Source organism: Cucurbita pepo, chromosome LG02 (genome assembly GCF_002806865.2).
Source record: "Cucurbita pepo subsp. pepo cultivar mu-cu-16 chromosome LG02, ASM280686v2, whole genome shotgun sequence".
Classification (NCBI taxonomy): domain Eukaryota; kingdom Viridiplantae; phylum Streptophyta; class Magnoliopsida; order Cucurbitales; family Cucurbitaceae; genus Cucurbita; species Cucurbita pepo.
The window spans coordinates 2,532,845-2,548,540 of record NC_036639.1 but is presented as its reverse complement, the minus strand read 5'-3'; the positions used below and the strand labels follow the sequence as shown (position 1 = coordinate 2,548,540).

Here is a 15,696-nt window from a genome sequence, read left to right as displayed (position 1 = left end):
TGGCCCAGCCCATTCTCCTCCCTCATCCAATCATCTACCAACTGAATGTCTGTTTTAGTTTCAGTTAAATTGTTTTTATTTATTTCAACAATTACGTGAAAATTATCCTTACATTATCCAATTAAAATTAAAAAATATCATTTTTAAATATTTTTAAAAATTTTAAAAATACTATAAAAAAATATTATTGCCGGTAAAAAAAAATTAAACTATTTTTTAAAAATTCAAATATATTAATTAATGTTATATTTTATAACCGACTTTATTATTTTTTTATGTTTACAAATTTGGGAGAAATGAAAAGAAAAAATGAATTAATGAAATTTATTGCAATTAATTAGAAAAACATAAATTCCTATAAATTTGTGATGAAAAACAAAACTACCTCAAAAAATTCAAACAATAATTTTTTTGTCTCAAAATTTTCTTCCAATTTTGTTGGTGGTTTAATGCTTACTATAATTTTATTTTATTTTCTATTTTTTTATAAAAAAATTAATACTTAGTTAAATTCGAACATTGATTATTAATCAACCTAATATTAATAATAAGATATTTTAAATGGTGATTTTATTTTATTTATAGATTCTTTATGTATAGTTTTTTTTTTTTTTAATAAATAATTTTTAATAAATAATTTTAATAAATAATTAAAAAATGTAAAATTTTAATAAATAATTTTTATTTAAAAATGTAAAAAAACAGCGTGATATAACTTAGTATTCCACGCTTAATAAACATATACACACGATAAATTAATTTTGTGACTTCATTTTAATATATATATATATATATATATATATATATATACATACAAAAAATGAGCCGGTTGTCACAATCCACGATGGAATTGTGGCTCGAAAAAGTACGAACGTGACACCGAACAAGACTGAAGAGGTGTAGACAGATAATATAATCTCTATCTCAAACCCTATTAGCTAACAGTGAAACCTCCACACTCCCTCTGCATTTAATCTATAATTTTTTATAAGAATCGTTGCGTTAATCTATAATTTTGTATAAGAATCGTTGTGTTAAATGAATATCTCTAACTTTATTAAAAAATAAATAAAAAAATTAACTTTATTAAAAAAAAAATAATAATAAAATTAGGATTTTGAAAGAAATGGGAAATAAGATGTTTGCAAAACGGGGGAAGGTCATCCCTATCCAGAGGAAGGATAAGGAAGTCCAAATATTCAAATAATCCCCGGCAAGTCACGTGATGACGGGGGAGAGAAACACGTGAGGGCTTTCAGACATTGAGTGGCTGCTAGGTAGCACCACGCGACACTGGCGCGTGCATTCCGACCACCGCATGTTCTCTTCCTCTTCTCAAAATATATTAACAAAATATAAATATCAATAAATATTTCTATTTTTATATTTTGTGTATTTATAAAAATATATATTATATATATATATAGTTTAAATAATATATAATTAATCTTAATATATATAAATTAGATTTTTCATCGATAAATACATTTACGTAGATTTCATAATTTGATTATCGATCAACTTTCAACTGGTTCTAATAGAGGTGTGCACGGTTGAGTTGAAAAAATCTTTTGGATCAACTTGAAATTTCGGGTTGGTTAGGCTAGCGACCCAAGCAACCCGAATAGAATTCACCATCGAACCTAACCTTTTATTTTTGGATTGGATTGAGTTGCGGGTTATTTTTTTTAATTATTAAAAAATATTATTTATCTACGATACATATTACATCAATACATACAATATCAAATATTTACAGGTCACCCATCATGAATATCGGTTACAAAAGTCAAAAGTAGTGTTGGATTGGATTGACCGATAAAAAAATGTCAACCCGTAAATCAACCAAATTTTTTTATTTTTCAAAATTTTAACCCGACCCAAACCGAAAAATAAAAATCTAAACCAACCAAACCAATCTTTATGATTTGAGTTCGATAGTTCAAATAGATCAAATTCCCGAATCAGTTTCAAACCTAATAATCAACCAAAGTGAATTTAATACTTGGAAAAGGTGTCCATACAATGACTTTGGCCTTTGTGCTTTCAAACCACTATTCCAAAATAGAACAAATATTCTATGTTTCAAACCAATGAAAAATGGGTTACAATTGGTTTCAAACTTTAGCTATGCACGTGCGAGTTTATCACTAATTCCCGACGTCATTGTCACTTTTCAAGATCTTAAACTTATAAAAATATTGATAATCGATCAATACTTTAAAAACGTACCTACCCTTATGAGAATACAACGAATTACTAAAAAGAACAGGTTAAAAGATCATTTTCATTGATACACGATAATGTAAAGAAAGTATATTACCTTATATCAATGTTGAAGCTCTTTCGAGTTACTTCGAGCGAGTCTAAACCTGCCCGAAACGTCTAAATCGAAAGGCCTATGTCCTTAATTATATACCAAAAATATTCCCCACTTCATCAAATTCTACCAAGAGTCTTTGGAACACTGTCAACTTGATGGCTCTTGTGCTTGAAAGTTTAAGCCCCACAAACTCCATTATTTGTGGAGAGCTTAAATGCAAAAGAGTTCATTATCTTCATTCAAACCATTGGTGTTAACACTTCAACAAACACGAGATTACATTGGATCGACATAGCTCGATTATAGCAGTAACATAGGTGATAAATGTCTAAACGTCCTACGGTTTTCTACTAACAGCAAGCACGGGAACGTCACGGGAAAATCGAAAGAGACAACACAACAACATCTTAACATGGTTTGCTAGCTGCTTCCAAGTCCCTTTCTTGTTCTTGTTTTTTTCCTAATTTATGGCTTCGAGTCTAAATGTCCATCTTGAAACTCTGCTCCTTCAAATGGGAATCTAATGTAACATGGAGAGGAAAGAAAGGAAGCGTTTTGTCTAGTTGGAACGGGTGACCGGAACAACTCGTTATCTGGTTTTGAGAGTTGTTAGCACCGATGTCTGTGATCGACTTGGATCGACCGTTGTTCATGCTTGGATGTGGAATGGAGAGAGGACCCAACCGCAACGATAGATTGCAGGCTGTTTTCTGTTGCTCGTGAAGAGTATTAACAGAATCAACTTTGTTGTTCCTTGCAGCAATCAGCTCACTGGAATGGAAGTACTTAAACGGAGCTGGAACAGAGAAACTCGGATCGTTGTAGAGGGGCATAGGTTGGATATTGATACCGGGCTCGTGCTGATTGCTTCCATTGTACAATGGACACAAAGAAAACATGTTCCATCCTGAAACAGTCTCTGTAAGGAACTGTTGGCTACTGATTGATGGCCAAATGTTCTTATATACGGTCGAGGATTTCGAGTTCGTGCTAACTCCGATGGGATTACCGACATGGATTTGGCTTTTCGGTCTGGCATCAGGTATGGTACAAGATGAACACAGAACAGCTGGTCTAATGGTGTTGATGTAGTGAGATGATGTTTCTAGGACTTGTGGAGAGCAGGAAGTAAGGTAGCCCCTCAGGTTACTACCTCGGTTACTCCTCGACGATCGTCTCGGCGTGCAACCCAAATAGAGAGCAGCTGACAAAGTTTGTTTTACAAAAGATTAGGAATTAGAACCAATAATCTTCAAGCTAAGTTTCAGATACTATCCTAATATTGCACAAAATCACAGAGTTCCATTGACAATTGCCTATATATTGATAACCATAGGCATAGGGATGGCAATGGGGCGGGGCGGGGCGGGGCGGAGATGCACTCCCCATCCCTATCTCCATAGTTCATCATCCCGTCCCCACCCCATTCCCCGTTTCGGAGAATCGGGGTTCGGGTCGGGGAATCCCCATTTGAAGGTCCCATACCATCTCAACCAGACTAAGTATATCTCGAATCATCCTACGAAGCAACAGTCTTACTCTACAATCATGTCAACTAATCCTACGAGACAACTGTTACAGAAACAACTCCGATATTGCAATAAAATCACATATTCCCACGTCAAACTACCTACGTGTTCAATAGTCGTTAGTGTCACAACTAACCTAGATCTCCAACAATCCTACATAACAACATAAACCCTACAATCATCTCGACTTTTCTCGAAAAATAATCGCTACATCCTACAACATTGAGGAGACCATCTAGTACTTAGTGACAAACATACAGAAGCTGTTCAAAAACAAAATAACAAGTACAAATTGCAGTCACCTTCAATACAAGGATGAAGAAACTCCCCAGTTTCGGTGTCCCCATCGAGCCGAATTATCGTATTAATCGCTTCGTTTATTCGGGTCCATAGTGTAGTAATATCCATGTATTCAGCCTGTGGCAGGTGCACAAAGATGAACAGTGTGAGCTTATTTTGGTGTATGAACTTCCATAGCTTTGGTTACACAAACTAGTTTATAACCTTTTGAAATTACAAACTATAGGGATCTATAGAACACAGAATAACATGGCATTCATGCACCAAGCAACAAGGAACAGATAGCTTCAAGAATGGAAAGAGAGAGGGCCTAACCTCAGAATCAGCTTTAGAATACAGAATTTCCTCAGCTTTAAGAACAACAATGGGGAGTTTCTCTTGCCATTCCTTGTTCTTCTTGGTAGCAGGGCAATGAACTTGATTCACAACCCTAAACCCACAAAACCCAACAAAACCCAACAAAACCCAACAAAACCCAACAAAACCCACAAAACCCACAAAACCCAGATCAGATATTCAACCAAAAGAAACAAGAACACAAGCTACATACTGAAAAGGAAAAGGGGGGGAAAATGAACCTGAAAATCTCTTGAATGAGAGAACCTCTAATGGGTTGATGTCTTTCACAATGCCAAGCTCGTCTCACACATTCAAAAGGCCTAGAGCCTTGTCTTGGGGGCATCCTGGCAGAGAGAAGCTCCAAAATGGGTAGCAGGTATGGAGTTTGGGAAAAGGGGTGTGGAGAATCATGGCCAAATAAACAGAAGGGAGAAAAGGGAGGGTGGGTGGGGGTCTGAAGAACATTGGGAGAATGAGAGAGAAAAGGGCAATAATTTTGGTGGGAGGGAGGGGAAGGGAATTAAAGGGTTTAGGGTGTCCCCCACAGAAACGGATGGTGGCTTCCAAAGGAGGCATTGGTCATTTTCTCTCAAGGAGAAAGGGAGAGTTGGTGTAGGGGTAGGAGGGGGAGAAATGAGAGGGCGTTGTCACTGTCAGTGGACTCATTTAAGCTTCTCTCTGCAGTGTTTCAGTGCCTTTGCTTGCGTGCCCTGCCCTGCCCTGCCCTGCCTGGCCTGCCTTTGCCTACCCCCCTGGCCCTCCTGAACCACTTTTCAAAGGGGGTAAAGGGAAAAAGCACTTGGAGTTGGGACTCTTCCTTGGCAATAGGCAAGCTTGTTTGTTCTTGTGTTCTTCGTTGGCAATGGCATGGCATGGATGATTTGTATTTTTCTTTGGAGCTTCTGTGTTTTGGATAATGATGTGGATTGTAGTGAGTAATAGGTTGAACTTACACTTTTCACACTTTTTCGGTGCACGTTCCGGATCTTTCGTAAGTATGAGTTTAGGAAAACTGTGTTTTCGACGTGTTTCGAAAGACTATAGGTCGAGGGCTTGAATGTCGAGCTAACCCTCAAATCGGTAATTCTTCCAAATAATAGTATAAAGAAGCAATATTCCATATATTATTTATTTATACAATTGCTAACACAAAATTTAGTTCAATATATTTGGGCCATCCTTTCTAGCTCAAGCCCAATAATGTGGGCTGAAAAATCGGGCCAGTTCAGGATTATTCTTTTGGGCCAGCCTTCAAAGAACCGGCCCAATAACGAATTACCGGCCCAATAACGTGGTTGAGTACAGCAAAGCACCGGTGGATTATTCTCTTTCTTTTTTTTTTTGTTCTCTTTTTTTATAATACCTTTTGACAAAGACATAGACGCCACGTCAGCAACATTTAAGCCATAATAATAATAATAATAATTCCAGATCAGATGACACGTGGCAATTGATAGTATCAAAAGGACCAAAACCTCAATGCTTATAAACAAGTTTCGAATATTGTATTATATTTATTCCCTTTTACCGAAATCACACGTGGCAAAGATATAGACGCCACGTCAGCAACACTTAAGCCCTAATCATATAATAATCCGTGTCAGATGACACGTGGCAAATTATTAGAGTATCAGAAGGACCAAAACATCATGCTTATAAACAAGTTTTGAATATTGTATTATATTTATTCCCTTTTACAGAAATCACACGTGGCAGATTTTTACCTCCAAACTTATTATATCAAATTTAGGTGTTTTAAGATTTATATTAAATAAATTTATATACTCAAAACTTTAAAAATATCAAATAAGTCAAGAATAATATATTTAATTTACGCTTAATAAATTTTTCTTAGACACAAAATTCATCGATGAATATCTTTTAAACAAGGACAATAAATACCTAAAATCGGCCGAAAAATGTTCCTATCAAGCAAGTCTTTCAAGTACCATCCAATATCAATAAAAAGCATCAAGATGTATTTTTCAGCAGACAACACAATTAAAATAGAATCTAATTCCATCAATCTTGTAACAAACATAATGAACTAAACCCTTCCACTTTATTTGGATTATCACATAATGAACTAAAAGGAAAAAGCAGCAATTTCTTAAACATTTCTTCCCTTAGTTTGATGATTGTCTTCTTATAATCTTCATGCAGTGCACAGATTCTAGGAAAGCCCTGTAAACCCATCATTTCTTGTATTTAGAATCTAATCATCAGTTCATGGTGTTTATTTCTAAGTTCTAATGATTCAAACATATCAGAATCTTTGTCAAGAACATGAATTTTGGATATTTCAGCTCAGATTTGTAGTATTTTGTCAATGGTTTTAGCAAGAGAGAGGTGAAGGAAAGAGTGCTTACTGCCATGGAAGATCTTCTGCAAGCATCCAATCTCCTTCTTTGTCCTGGTAGGTGAGAGTGAAGCTGTCATTGCTATACCCACACTTTTGATCTGTTCATAAGAAGATATCAACTTGTTAAGTTACTGAAATTTGGGTAAGATTTCACAAACAACTTTGAAATCAGTAACTGTTCACTCACAGCAAGAATTGGAAAACATGTTGATCAACGCAGTTTTCAGCGTCTGATAAGAGCTATACAGCCCCACATCAATCTTCCTAGCTATTGCCACTCCCTCCATCTTCACCTTCACATATTTTGGGTTAAAAACGATTCCATCGTCTTCATCGTCTTCCATCCAGTAACGATTGTTCGTCTGATCAGAACCGAGTCTGTCCTGTTGCAGCTGATGCAGGTGCTTTTTCCTCCATGATTTAATGGGTGGCCACCCTACAACTTTGTTCTCCTCTCCAACATTACTGTTTTGAAAAACCGAACCAAATCATCAGATGATAACAAGAGTCTTTTTGTAGCTAGTTTTGCACTCATATACACAATTTTCTCATTAATTGCTCAATTTATTCTAATTAGTAAGCATGAAAATAGTCTAGTGTGGTTCAACACGAAAAGAATATCAATTTGTATAAATCGAGCCTAATTGTACATAGAGTTATTGAATAAAATTTCAGAACAACCCTACTGGCATCAGACCAGATGCTTATTGACAGAACAAATGCATCCTAGCATTAGAGGTCTGTTTGTACTCTACTTAAAGTTGGCCCATCTAAACATGTTTGCTTAGTTGATGAATATCGGCTGTTTACGAGTCAATCTAAACATAACTCAAGTAGTTAGACACCCGTGGCTAGCCTCATGAATCGAGGTTCAAATCTCCTACCAGCATAATAACATTCTAAAATTGAAGGAAAATGATTGTATAAATGAAACTCACATGTGTATACCACAGGAGCTTCTATGGTTGGTGTCCTTTCTGTCATCATCTTCCTTGTTAGAGCGATCGCTCCACAGTAGCAAAGACAGATCTTTAGACGAGTCTTTGCTCTTAAAGAAAGCATCATCGAAGCCACGCTTGTGTCTACCATGGCTCGTGCTTTGTTCACACACACAGCTCCTCGGATCTGAACCAAACACATCTCTATCACATGCATTTCTGTTCAGGTCGAAGCCTCTGGTGCGATCAGGAACAGAAAGTGCTAGCTCAAGTTGAAGCTCCATTAGAATCTCTCCTGTTTTCAAATAATTCAAAAGCAATGGGATGATGATAGCACCAGCAGTGAATCGAATGGGTAGTTTTGTTTGCAACTTAGGATTATTTATATGTGTATCAATGTGGATAAGACAGTGAGAGAGACGACAACTGGGTAGGGAGAGAGAGAGAGACAGAGACAGAGACAGAGACAGAGACAGATACAGAAACAGAGACAACAATGGCAGTTGGGTCTGCTGAAAGAAAGTCATTTCTGTGGAAACATATCATAAATCAAGTAGGCCAAGCGCCTAACTTAGTTCAGCAAAGTCCTTGATGCTCGATTATCCATGCTTTACACTTCAAAACACCATTAAATTCTAAATACAAACAGACATTAAGGGTATTCAAATCCCAGCATCTTCTTCTTCTGTAATATGGACTTGATTTATTCATACTCTATTGGGACAGAAGAGACCAATTAAGTAGCTTCCAAAGTGATCTCAACAGCATACGCATGATATGCTTAAACTATCATCAACTTTTGAAGTTGGATCATGAAAGAGACGGCTAAGAGCAGATTGCATTGAAGAAAATTGATCAAACCCAAAAGTTAAATATCTAAAACCTTCCATTTTCTTGGGATTAACACATAACTTACAAGGTGAGACCCCACGTCGGTAGGGAAGGAGAACGAAACATTCTTTATAAGAGTGTGGAAACCTCTCCCTAGCAGACGTGTTTTAAAAACTTGAGGGAAAGCCCGAAAGAGAAAGCTCAAAGAGAACAATATCATAAACAAGTCGAAATAATCAGCTAAATGTTGTCAAAATGAGTCATGATGCATGAACTCTGATATTCAAAGTTCCATGATAATGGGGTGAACTAAAACATTCCCTTCATCAGTTCATCCACCTCAATAATTTTCGTACTTGAGTTCCTTTCTGTCTTCCCCAATTAAAAAAAACGATTCCCTTTGTCGGAGTATAGTTCTACTTCTACACATAATAGAAGAAAGAGAGAAACAAAGGTCACAGATTTGTCTTAGACATTTTAACAAACACCATGCATACGTTTGGTATATGTTCAGAGATCATTACCTCGCAGCTGGCTCCAAGCGAAAAGCGTAGGCCAGCAGGGCAAGAAGTTGTCTAGAACCAAGCGGGCAAGTCCAATTGAAGTCCACGTGACCTTCAAAACCATGGCAAGGAAACTGGTGTCCTCGGCAACGAGCGGCCATTGAAGACACCGAAGCGATTGGATTGGTCGTGTCGATGTCGAAGCCCGCATGGATGAACCCTAGTAGACCCCAGAAGGATGTTTACTGACAAGAAAGGCTGGCATTTGCAGGAGAAGCATATTGTACAGCTCGATCGCAATCCGCCATTGATTTTGTTACACATTTTGGAAGCCCTAGAAGAAAGGAATATATGTAATCCGAATTTCTTCAAATATTTCTTCAAATATCGTGAAGAGATCACATGAACACCAAACCTTTTTTCCTTTGTGCTCAATCATTGTTCGTTCATCTTCTTCTTCTCGGAGATATTTGATTAGGTCGGATCCCGTTTGATTGATCTCTCCGCATCAAGAAAGTTCTCAACTGAAATTCAATTGTTGGTGCCTTCCTCGAAAATTAATTTGGATTTATATCAATTTCAACTCTAAAATTAAAATTTTTAATTTACAATTTTTAATTTGGATTCGAATATCTGTTTCTTGACTATGTTCTTCATAATCATCGTGGTTGCCCACAAAGTTGTAGCGAAATCAGTCGTGTTACGGCAACAACAACAATGTCACAGACATCTTTATCTGATCCTCGAGTTTTTTACCTTAATGTCGGTTTTGAAAAAAACTTCAAGACTGTCGTGCGTGACATATATATATATATATAAATAAAGTGAGATCGACGACACAAAGGACCCACCATTAATTAAATGGTGGCGAAAGGGCTTACTTGTAGGGTAGGAAATGAAAATGTTTATGTTCATGTAATCCTTGGCGGGGAAAGACCATAAAATCTTGAGCGGTTTTGATACGTTTGCATGAAATCCTACCCGATCCATCGTGTTTGGAACACATACGAGCAGTGGGACCTTTTTTTTTTTTTGTCGGGGATCTTTTCAAACTCTCACGTCAAACACTACCCTGATCCATCAGTTGACATACTCGTGAATTGAGTTATTTGCTTGAAGAAATTATTTAAAGAGACAGTCGTAATCTATATGACGATTTTATATCGATTGATCTATGAAAGATAAACTGCAAAAATAATAGTCAAACCGAGAGAGAAAGTCAACTCATTGAGTCTGAAATTGATTCTTGGCTTACTTTCCCTTAACTTAGTAACTCTGTATTGATGTGTTCTTTAGCCAAATCCCAATTTCAACTCATTTCGCTGCCTTATCGAGAAGGCGAGCTCAAAGATATCGTTGAAGGCTGCAAATTCAAAGAAGAATTCGATGATGCTCGTGTTGGACCCTCCACACGACAGTGAGGAAAAAAAGCAATGAGAAGCTCTTCCGAGGATCTGCCATGACTAAATGAGGTGTCTATGTTGCCCTCTCGTACATGACTTACACATATACTTGTAATCACATATAAAGTTATCGTTTGATTTCTCAAGGCTTTCTATTTGTAAATCGATCCGAGTAATTTCTTTTTACTAGAATTTTGTTTACTTATGTTACTGTTTAGAAAAATTTGACGTGTATATGTATATATATATATATACGAGTAATTTATTTTTACTTATTTTACTGTTTAAAAGAATTTGGCGCGTATATATATATAAAAAGTTATTGTTTGATTTCTCAAGGCTTTCTAATTGACGAACAAATCTATTAGAGTAATTTATTTTTACGGAAATTTTTTTACTTATGTTACTGTATAGAAGAATTTGGCGTACATATATATATATATATAATGGTCATAAATAGATTTAATTAAGTTTTGATGGCCAAAAAATAAAAAAATGGACATTATTGAATTATTTGATTTAAAGATGTTACTTTTATTTTTCCAACAATTTCAATAAACGACGTCGTTTCAGAGGGAGAGGCAGTTAAAGCCGGTTGAAACAGTTAGCGCCACGTAACCAAGAAATAACAGCCATCATCTCCACGACCGTACCAGAGGCAGAAACGAAAAGAAGAGAAAAAAAAAGACAATTAAAAAAAAGAAAAAAAAAATGTTGAGGGATTGCCTCCGACACAAGCTCCGAATGCTTCTCTTTCTTCGAAAAAAAAAAAGAGCCAAACCCTAAAACTCTCCTCCAACTCTCACAATCTCCATCGCCATTTTCATCTCTCCTTAATCTAAGCATCTCTCCCGTCTCCCAAATCCATGGCAATCGACGGCGTTTGCACACTCGATGTCGCCGATTTTCCGCCGCCTCCGGTGGTCGAGAAGCGTCGCCAGTCATTCTCGCTGCTTTTGTCTTCTTTGATGATTGTTGGATTCTCGAGGAAGAGTGGTTTGTATCGGCAGCTTCCGCATCAGCCTCTCGAACTCTCCGTCCTGAAATTGGATGGCTCTTGTTTTGGTAATCTTTGGTTCCGTAATCGATTCGTTTTTTTTTTCTATGATTAAGAGCAGAGGAATCTCTGGTTTTGGTTTTGTTGTGTTCATCTGATTTTGTGGATGTTGAAGGTTTCTACATTGTTCTATTCTCTGTTATTTTTTGTTTTCCTTTTTTTCTTTACCTGATGTTTGGTTGGTTTTGAGTTTCTTCGATTATTGAGAAAAGTAGTCATGTCCACGTTGGCCGTTGGGTTTATAGGTAAAGAATACTATCTTCATTGGTACGAAGTCTTTGGAGAAATCAAAAGAAAAACCATGAGAGCTTAGGCTTAAAGTGGACAATATCATACCATTGAGGAGGGTCGTGATTTCTAACATGGTATTAGAGCTATGCTCTTAACTTAAGCATGTCAATAGAATCCTCAAGTGCTGAACAAAGAAGTTGTAAGTTTCGAAGGTGTAGTCAAAGGTGACTCAAGTTTCGAACAAAGGGTGTACTTTGTTCAATGACTCCAGAGGAGGAGTCGAGGCTCGATTAAGGAGAGATTGTTCGAGAGCTCCAGAGAAGGAAGCCTCAGGAGAGGCTCTATGGTGTACTTTGTTCGAGGGGACAATTGTTGAGGAAGATCATGGGTTTTAAGTAAGGAGTACTATCTCCATTGGTATGAGACCTTTCGAGGAAACGAAAAGAAAAATTACGATAATTTATGCTCAAAATGAACAATATCATACCATTGTGGAGGGTCGTGATTCCTATCATTCTTTTGCTTGAAAGGTTCTTATTTGACAATGAAAAATAAGAATGTCTTCGTGCACCATCTTTTAATCTAGGACTTCAATGAATTGAGATGTTTTGACACAGATATTCGAGTTAAGAGATCTGCTACTGTTGCTGAATTAAAGGGGGCAGTGGAGGCAGTCTTCAGCGACATGCCACAAGATGGACCAGGAAAGATTTCATGGTTAGTTCATTTAACTCTTCCTCATTTGATGGTTTCATTTGCTAGAAGATGGACCGCGCGGTGTGCCAGCGAGAACGCTGAGTTCTGAAGGGGGTGGACACCGAGCGGTGTGCCAGCGAGGACGTTGAGTCCTGAAGGGTGGTGGATTGTGAGATCCCACATCGATTGGAGAGGTGAACGAGTGCTAGCGAGGACACTGGACCTCAAAAGGGAGTGGATTGTGAGATCCTATGTCGGTTGGAAAGGGAAACGAAGCATTCTTTATAACGATGTGGAAACCTCCTCGAGAATGGATGTTTTTTTTCCTCCCAATTGAACTTGTTTCTGTTCTTTCTTTATTCATGGAGGCTCCATGTGTGGTGCCATTTCTGCTTATGCTATGATGGTCAGAAGTTGATTGATGATACGGGCTACATTGCAAAATTAGGCATCAAGGATGGTGATCAGGTATGTAGTTAGCTGTAGTTTATGTCGTCTTTTATTGGGTTGATAATCATTTGGTGCTTTGATGATTTTTGATGATTTAAAATTCCTCCGAGTACGTAGATATTGTCTGCTTTGACTCATTACGTATCGCCGTTAGCTTCACGATTTTAAAACGTGTCGGTTAGTGAGAGATTTCCGCACCCTTATAAGGAATGTTTCGTTCCCCTCTCCAACCGATGTGGAATCTCACAATCAACCTCCTTCGGGGTCCAGCGTCCTTGCTGACACACCGCCCAGTGTCTTGACTCTAATACCATTTGTAATAGCCCAAGCTCACCGCTAGCAGTTATTGTCCGTTTTAACCCATTAGGTATCACACCATCAGGCTCACAGTTTTAAATCGTGTCTGTTAGGAAAAGGTTTCCACACCTTTATAAGAAATATTTCGTTCCCCCCTCCAACCGATGTGGGATCTCCCAATCCACCCCCTTAGAAGCCCAGCGTCCTCGTTGACACACAATCCCGTGTCTGGCTTTGATACCATTTGTAACAGCCCAAGCTCATCGCTAGTAGATATCGTCCACTTTAGCTTGTTAGGTACTGCCGTTAGCCTTACGATTTTAAAACACGTATGTTAGGGAGAGGTTTCCACACCCTTATAAGGAATGTTTCGTTCCTCTCTCTAACCGACGTGGAATCTCAAATTGGGATGAGCTCTTTGTTCTCGATCATTGTGATACATTATTGTGAATTTAGTAAGTATCAGGAATGTCATTGCATATGTTCATAGAATTTCCTTGTTTCAACAATATCAGCTTCAATTTGTCCGGCATGTCACAACTGGCTACAATGTTATAAGAAAGCAATCAAAGAAAGGCCAGGTTTCCCCAAAACTGAACAATAGGTAACACTAATACACATTTGTTGCTTATCAACAATGAGTTAAGCCTCATGCTGCATACAACACATTCGTTCATCACTTTTTACTGATCCTTGAATCCTTTTTTCTCCAAACAATCAGGACATCATCTCTATCAAGAAACTATGATCAGGACGATATAGAGAGTGGAAGGATTCAACACCATGGCAACAACCAACTCTTCAAACACCACGAGCCAAAGATGGTGGTCTTTTTGGGAGGGTGGTTCTCCCACATCAAGCTGGCATCTGCAGGGAAAACGTGCATCGAAAGCTTGGTTCGTTCGTCGGGAACTCGGCATAGTCTGGTTCATGGTTTTAAGAACTTAATTCAACTATGCCGCCAGAAACAATATTATCAGAAAGTGAGTAAAAGGAAGAGATCCATCCTTGGTGTCTGAATAGATTAGGAATGATTGAAACATACACACTCACACACACACAGGTCTACTAGATTGTGTTATAGTCTAATCTCTGAAGTGTTTGTTCATATCCTTAGAGCAATAAGCTGTTGTAGATATTTCAGCATTCACAAAAAATGGGTACCAGAATTTGTGCAGTCGTCAGTCGGTGATTATTGTTTTCGTAGTCGAAGACAATGATAGATATGAAGATTTGAACGTCTAACCTCAAGAGAAAGAATATAGGTCGAATACCGTTGAGGTAAGCTCGTGTTAGTAGATAGTCACGAGATTATAGATCGATATAGGAGAAGCATTGTATCAAATACTCTAGTTTTGTCTTTCTTCTTGTCATCTTCATTTTACTCTTTTGTTTGTAATGTTCTAAAATATTGGTGAATTGTAAGTAGCTTCGTTGCTGGTGTGGGTCCTTAATTCCTTGTGTTTTACAAGTTTGATGCCTACAAAAATTCCGAGTTAAATTCCATCCAAGTCTTCTTAACTCCGTTTGAAAACGATAATTAATGTTTTATCTATTAAGATAAACTAAAGAAATAATAATTTTTTTTTTAAAATTGGCAATTGCTCGAGTAAATCTTCTCAAAGATCTCCAGTTAAATTGATTATAATTCAAAATTTTAATTTAGTTGTAATTGTAGAAGTTTCATTATTGACATGTTAGAGGAATGTATGCTTCCACACTCGAGCGGGTGAGTTTCGGGTTAGCAGCTGGTCACTGGATATGTTTAAAGGAAGCATTTTGAGACCCCGATTCCTATGGCCTCGTAAAAAAAGGAGGTGCTTGGGCTACGAGGACGATTTGGTGGATCCTTGAAATAGTCCAAGTCAACCGCTAGCAGATATTATTCGATATTATCCGTTTTAAAACACGTCTGTTAGGAGAGGTTTCCGCATGCTTATAAGAAATACTTTGTTCTCTTCTCCAACCAACGTGGGATCTCACAATCCTACCCATTGACTTTCTCATGGTCAAGTTCCCTCGGATTCTCTCTTTCTAAGAAGAATGTAATGCATACCTGACCGATCCAGCTGAGGTCGAGGTAGTTAACTTTAGCACCTGAGTACCAACATCTTGAGGATTTTCACCGGTCAGTTAGACCAGTTTTGATAGCATTTGGGCTGTTTACAGCAATGAAGCTGGGATTTGCATTTGGGAAGAAAGTGAAGGTCAGAATGCCAATTATCCAGCTTGGATTCCTCCACCTGTGAAGAACATTCTTTACAGAGATGGCATTGGCACGGTCGCTTGATGATTCCATGGCCAGTTCGTTGTTTCATCAGCTCAAAACCATGCCAAGTTATCTGGCTAGATTATCTTTACTCCCAGCTCCATGTCAATGGCCCTGTACAGTTGTGAAACAAACAAACAGTAAGAATGTGATGTACAGAAGAACAGT

The 15,696-nt window shown here is 37.6% G+C and overlaps 3 protein-coding genes and 1 long non-coding RNA gene across 5 annotated transcripts; 1 reads left to right on the top strand and 3 right to left on the bottom strand.

Annotated features, from left to right (window-relative positions):
* Positions 1-2,475: 2,475 nt before the first annotated feature.
* On the bottom strand, positions 2,476-6,251 carry LOC111788219. The gene is made up of 4 exons (XM_023668497.1): positions 4,731-6,251; positions 4,468-4,582; positions 4,155-4,269; positions 2,476-3,527 (listed from the first exon to the last, which is right to left on the bottom strand). Exons 1-4 carry the CDS (start codon positions 4,832-4,834, stop codon positions 2,803-2,805), a joined length of 1,059 nt encoding a protein of 352 aa, XP_023524265.1. The 5' UTR covers positions 4,835-6,251; the 3' UTR covers positions 2,476-2,802.
* Positions 6,252-6,417: 166 nt separating this feature from the next.
* LOC111788246 (auxin-responsive protein IAA29-like) lies at positions 6,418-9,846 on the bottom strand. 2 transcript variants are annotated; one of them, XM_023668546.1, is made up of 6 exons: positions 9,541-9,846; positions 9,147-9,459; positions 7,792-8,086; positions 7,041-7,318; positions 6,861-6,951; positions 6,418-6,675 (listed from the first exon to the last, which is right to left on the bottom strand). In XM_023668546.1, exons 2-6 carry the CDS (start codon positions 9,334-9,336, stop codon positions 6,618-6,620), a joined length of 912 nt encoding a protein of 303 aa, XP_023524314.1. In that variant the 5' UTR covers positions 9,337-9,459; positions 9,541-9,846; the 3' UTR covers positions 6,418-6,617. The 2 variants fall into 2 exon arrangements, with proteins under 2 accessions (XP_023524314.1, XP_023524312.1); XM_023668544.1 differs by lacking the exons at positions 9,147-9,459; positions 9,541-9,846 and having other exon boundaries at positions 7,792-8,779.
* A 1,396-nt stretch (positions 9,847-11,242) lies between these two features.
* Positions 11,243-14,713, top strand: LOC111788265 (U11/U12 small nuclear ribonucleoprotein 25 kDa protein-like). Its single transcript, XM_023668574.1, has 5 exons — positions 11,243-11,593; positions 12,434-12,533; positions 12,881-12,980; positions 13,775-13,863; positions 13,981-14,713. The coding sequence occupies exons 1-5, from the start codon at positions 11,395-11,397 to the stop codon at positions 14,276-14,278; spliced, it is 786 nt and encodes a 261-aa protein (XP_023524342.1). The 5' UTR covers positions 11,243-11,394; the 3' UTR covers positions 14,279-14,713.
* On the bottom strand, positions 13,716-15,652 carry LOC111788353. Its single transcript, XR_002814148.1, has 2 exons — positions 15,316-15,652; positions 13,716-14,182 (listed from the first exon to the last, which is right to left on the bottom strand). It is a non-coding gene; the product is annotated as an uncharacterized LOC111788353 (long non-coding RNA).
* Between the last annotated feature and the right edge of the window lie 44 nt (positions 15,653-15,696).

Excerpts from the sequence above, each read along its gene's own strand:
- LOC111788219 (XM_023668497.1), bottom strand. The coding sequence starts at position 4,834 with ATGCCCCCAAGACAAGGCTCTAGGCCTTTTGAATGTGTGAGACGAGCT. Across the intron at positions 4,583-4,730 it reads CTCATTCAAGAGATTTTCAG|GGTTGTGAATCAAGTTCATT; the intron begins GTTCATTTTCCC and ends TTGTGGGTTTAG. Across the intron at positions 4,270-4,467 it reads ATTCTAAAGCTGATTCTGAG|GCTGAATACATGGATATTAC; the intron begins GTTAGGCCCTCT and ends CACCTGCCACAG.
- LOC111788246 (XM_023668544.1), bottom strand. The coding sequence starts at position 8,318 with ATGACTTTCTTTCAGCAGACCCAACTGCCATTGTTGTCTCTGTTTCTG. Across the intron at positions 7,319-7,791 it reads AGCTCCTGTGGTATACACAT|TAATGTTGGAGAGGAGAACA; the intron begins GTGAGTTTCATT and ends TTTTCAAAACAG. Across the intron at positions 6,952-7,040 it reads CATGTTTTCCAATTCTTGCT|ATCAAAAGTGTGGGTATAGC; the intron begins GTGAGTGAACAG and ends TCTTATGAACAG.
- LOC111788265 (XM_023668574.1), top strand. The coding sequence starts at position 11,395 with ATGGCAATCGACGGCGTTTGCACACTCGATGTCGCCGATTTTCCGCCG. Across the intron at positions 11,594-12,433 it reads ATTGGATGGCTCTTGTTTTG|ATATTCGAGTTAAGAGATCT; the intron begins GTAATCTTTGGT and ends GTTTTGACACAG. Across the intron at positions 12,981-13,774 it reads GCATCAAGGATGGTGATCAG|CTTCAATTTGTCCGGCATGT; the intron begins GTATGTAGTTAG and ends CAACAATATCAG.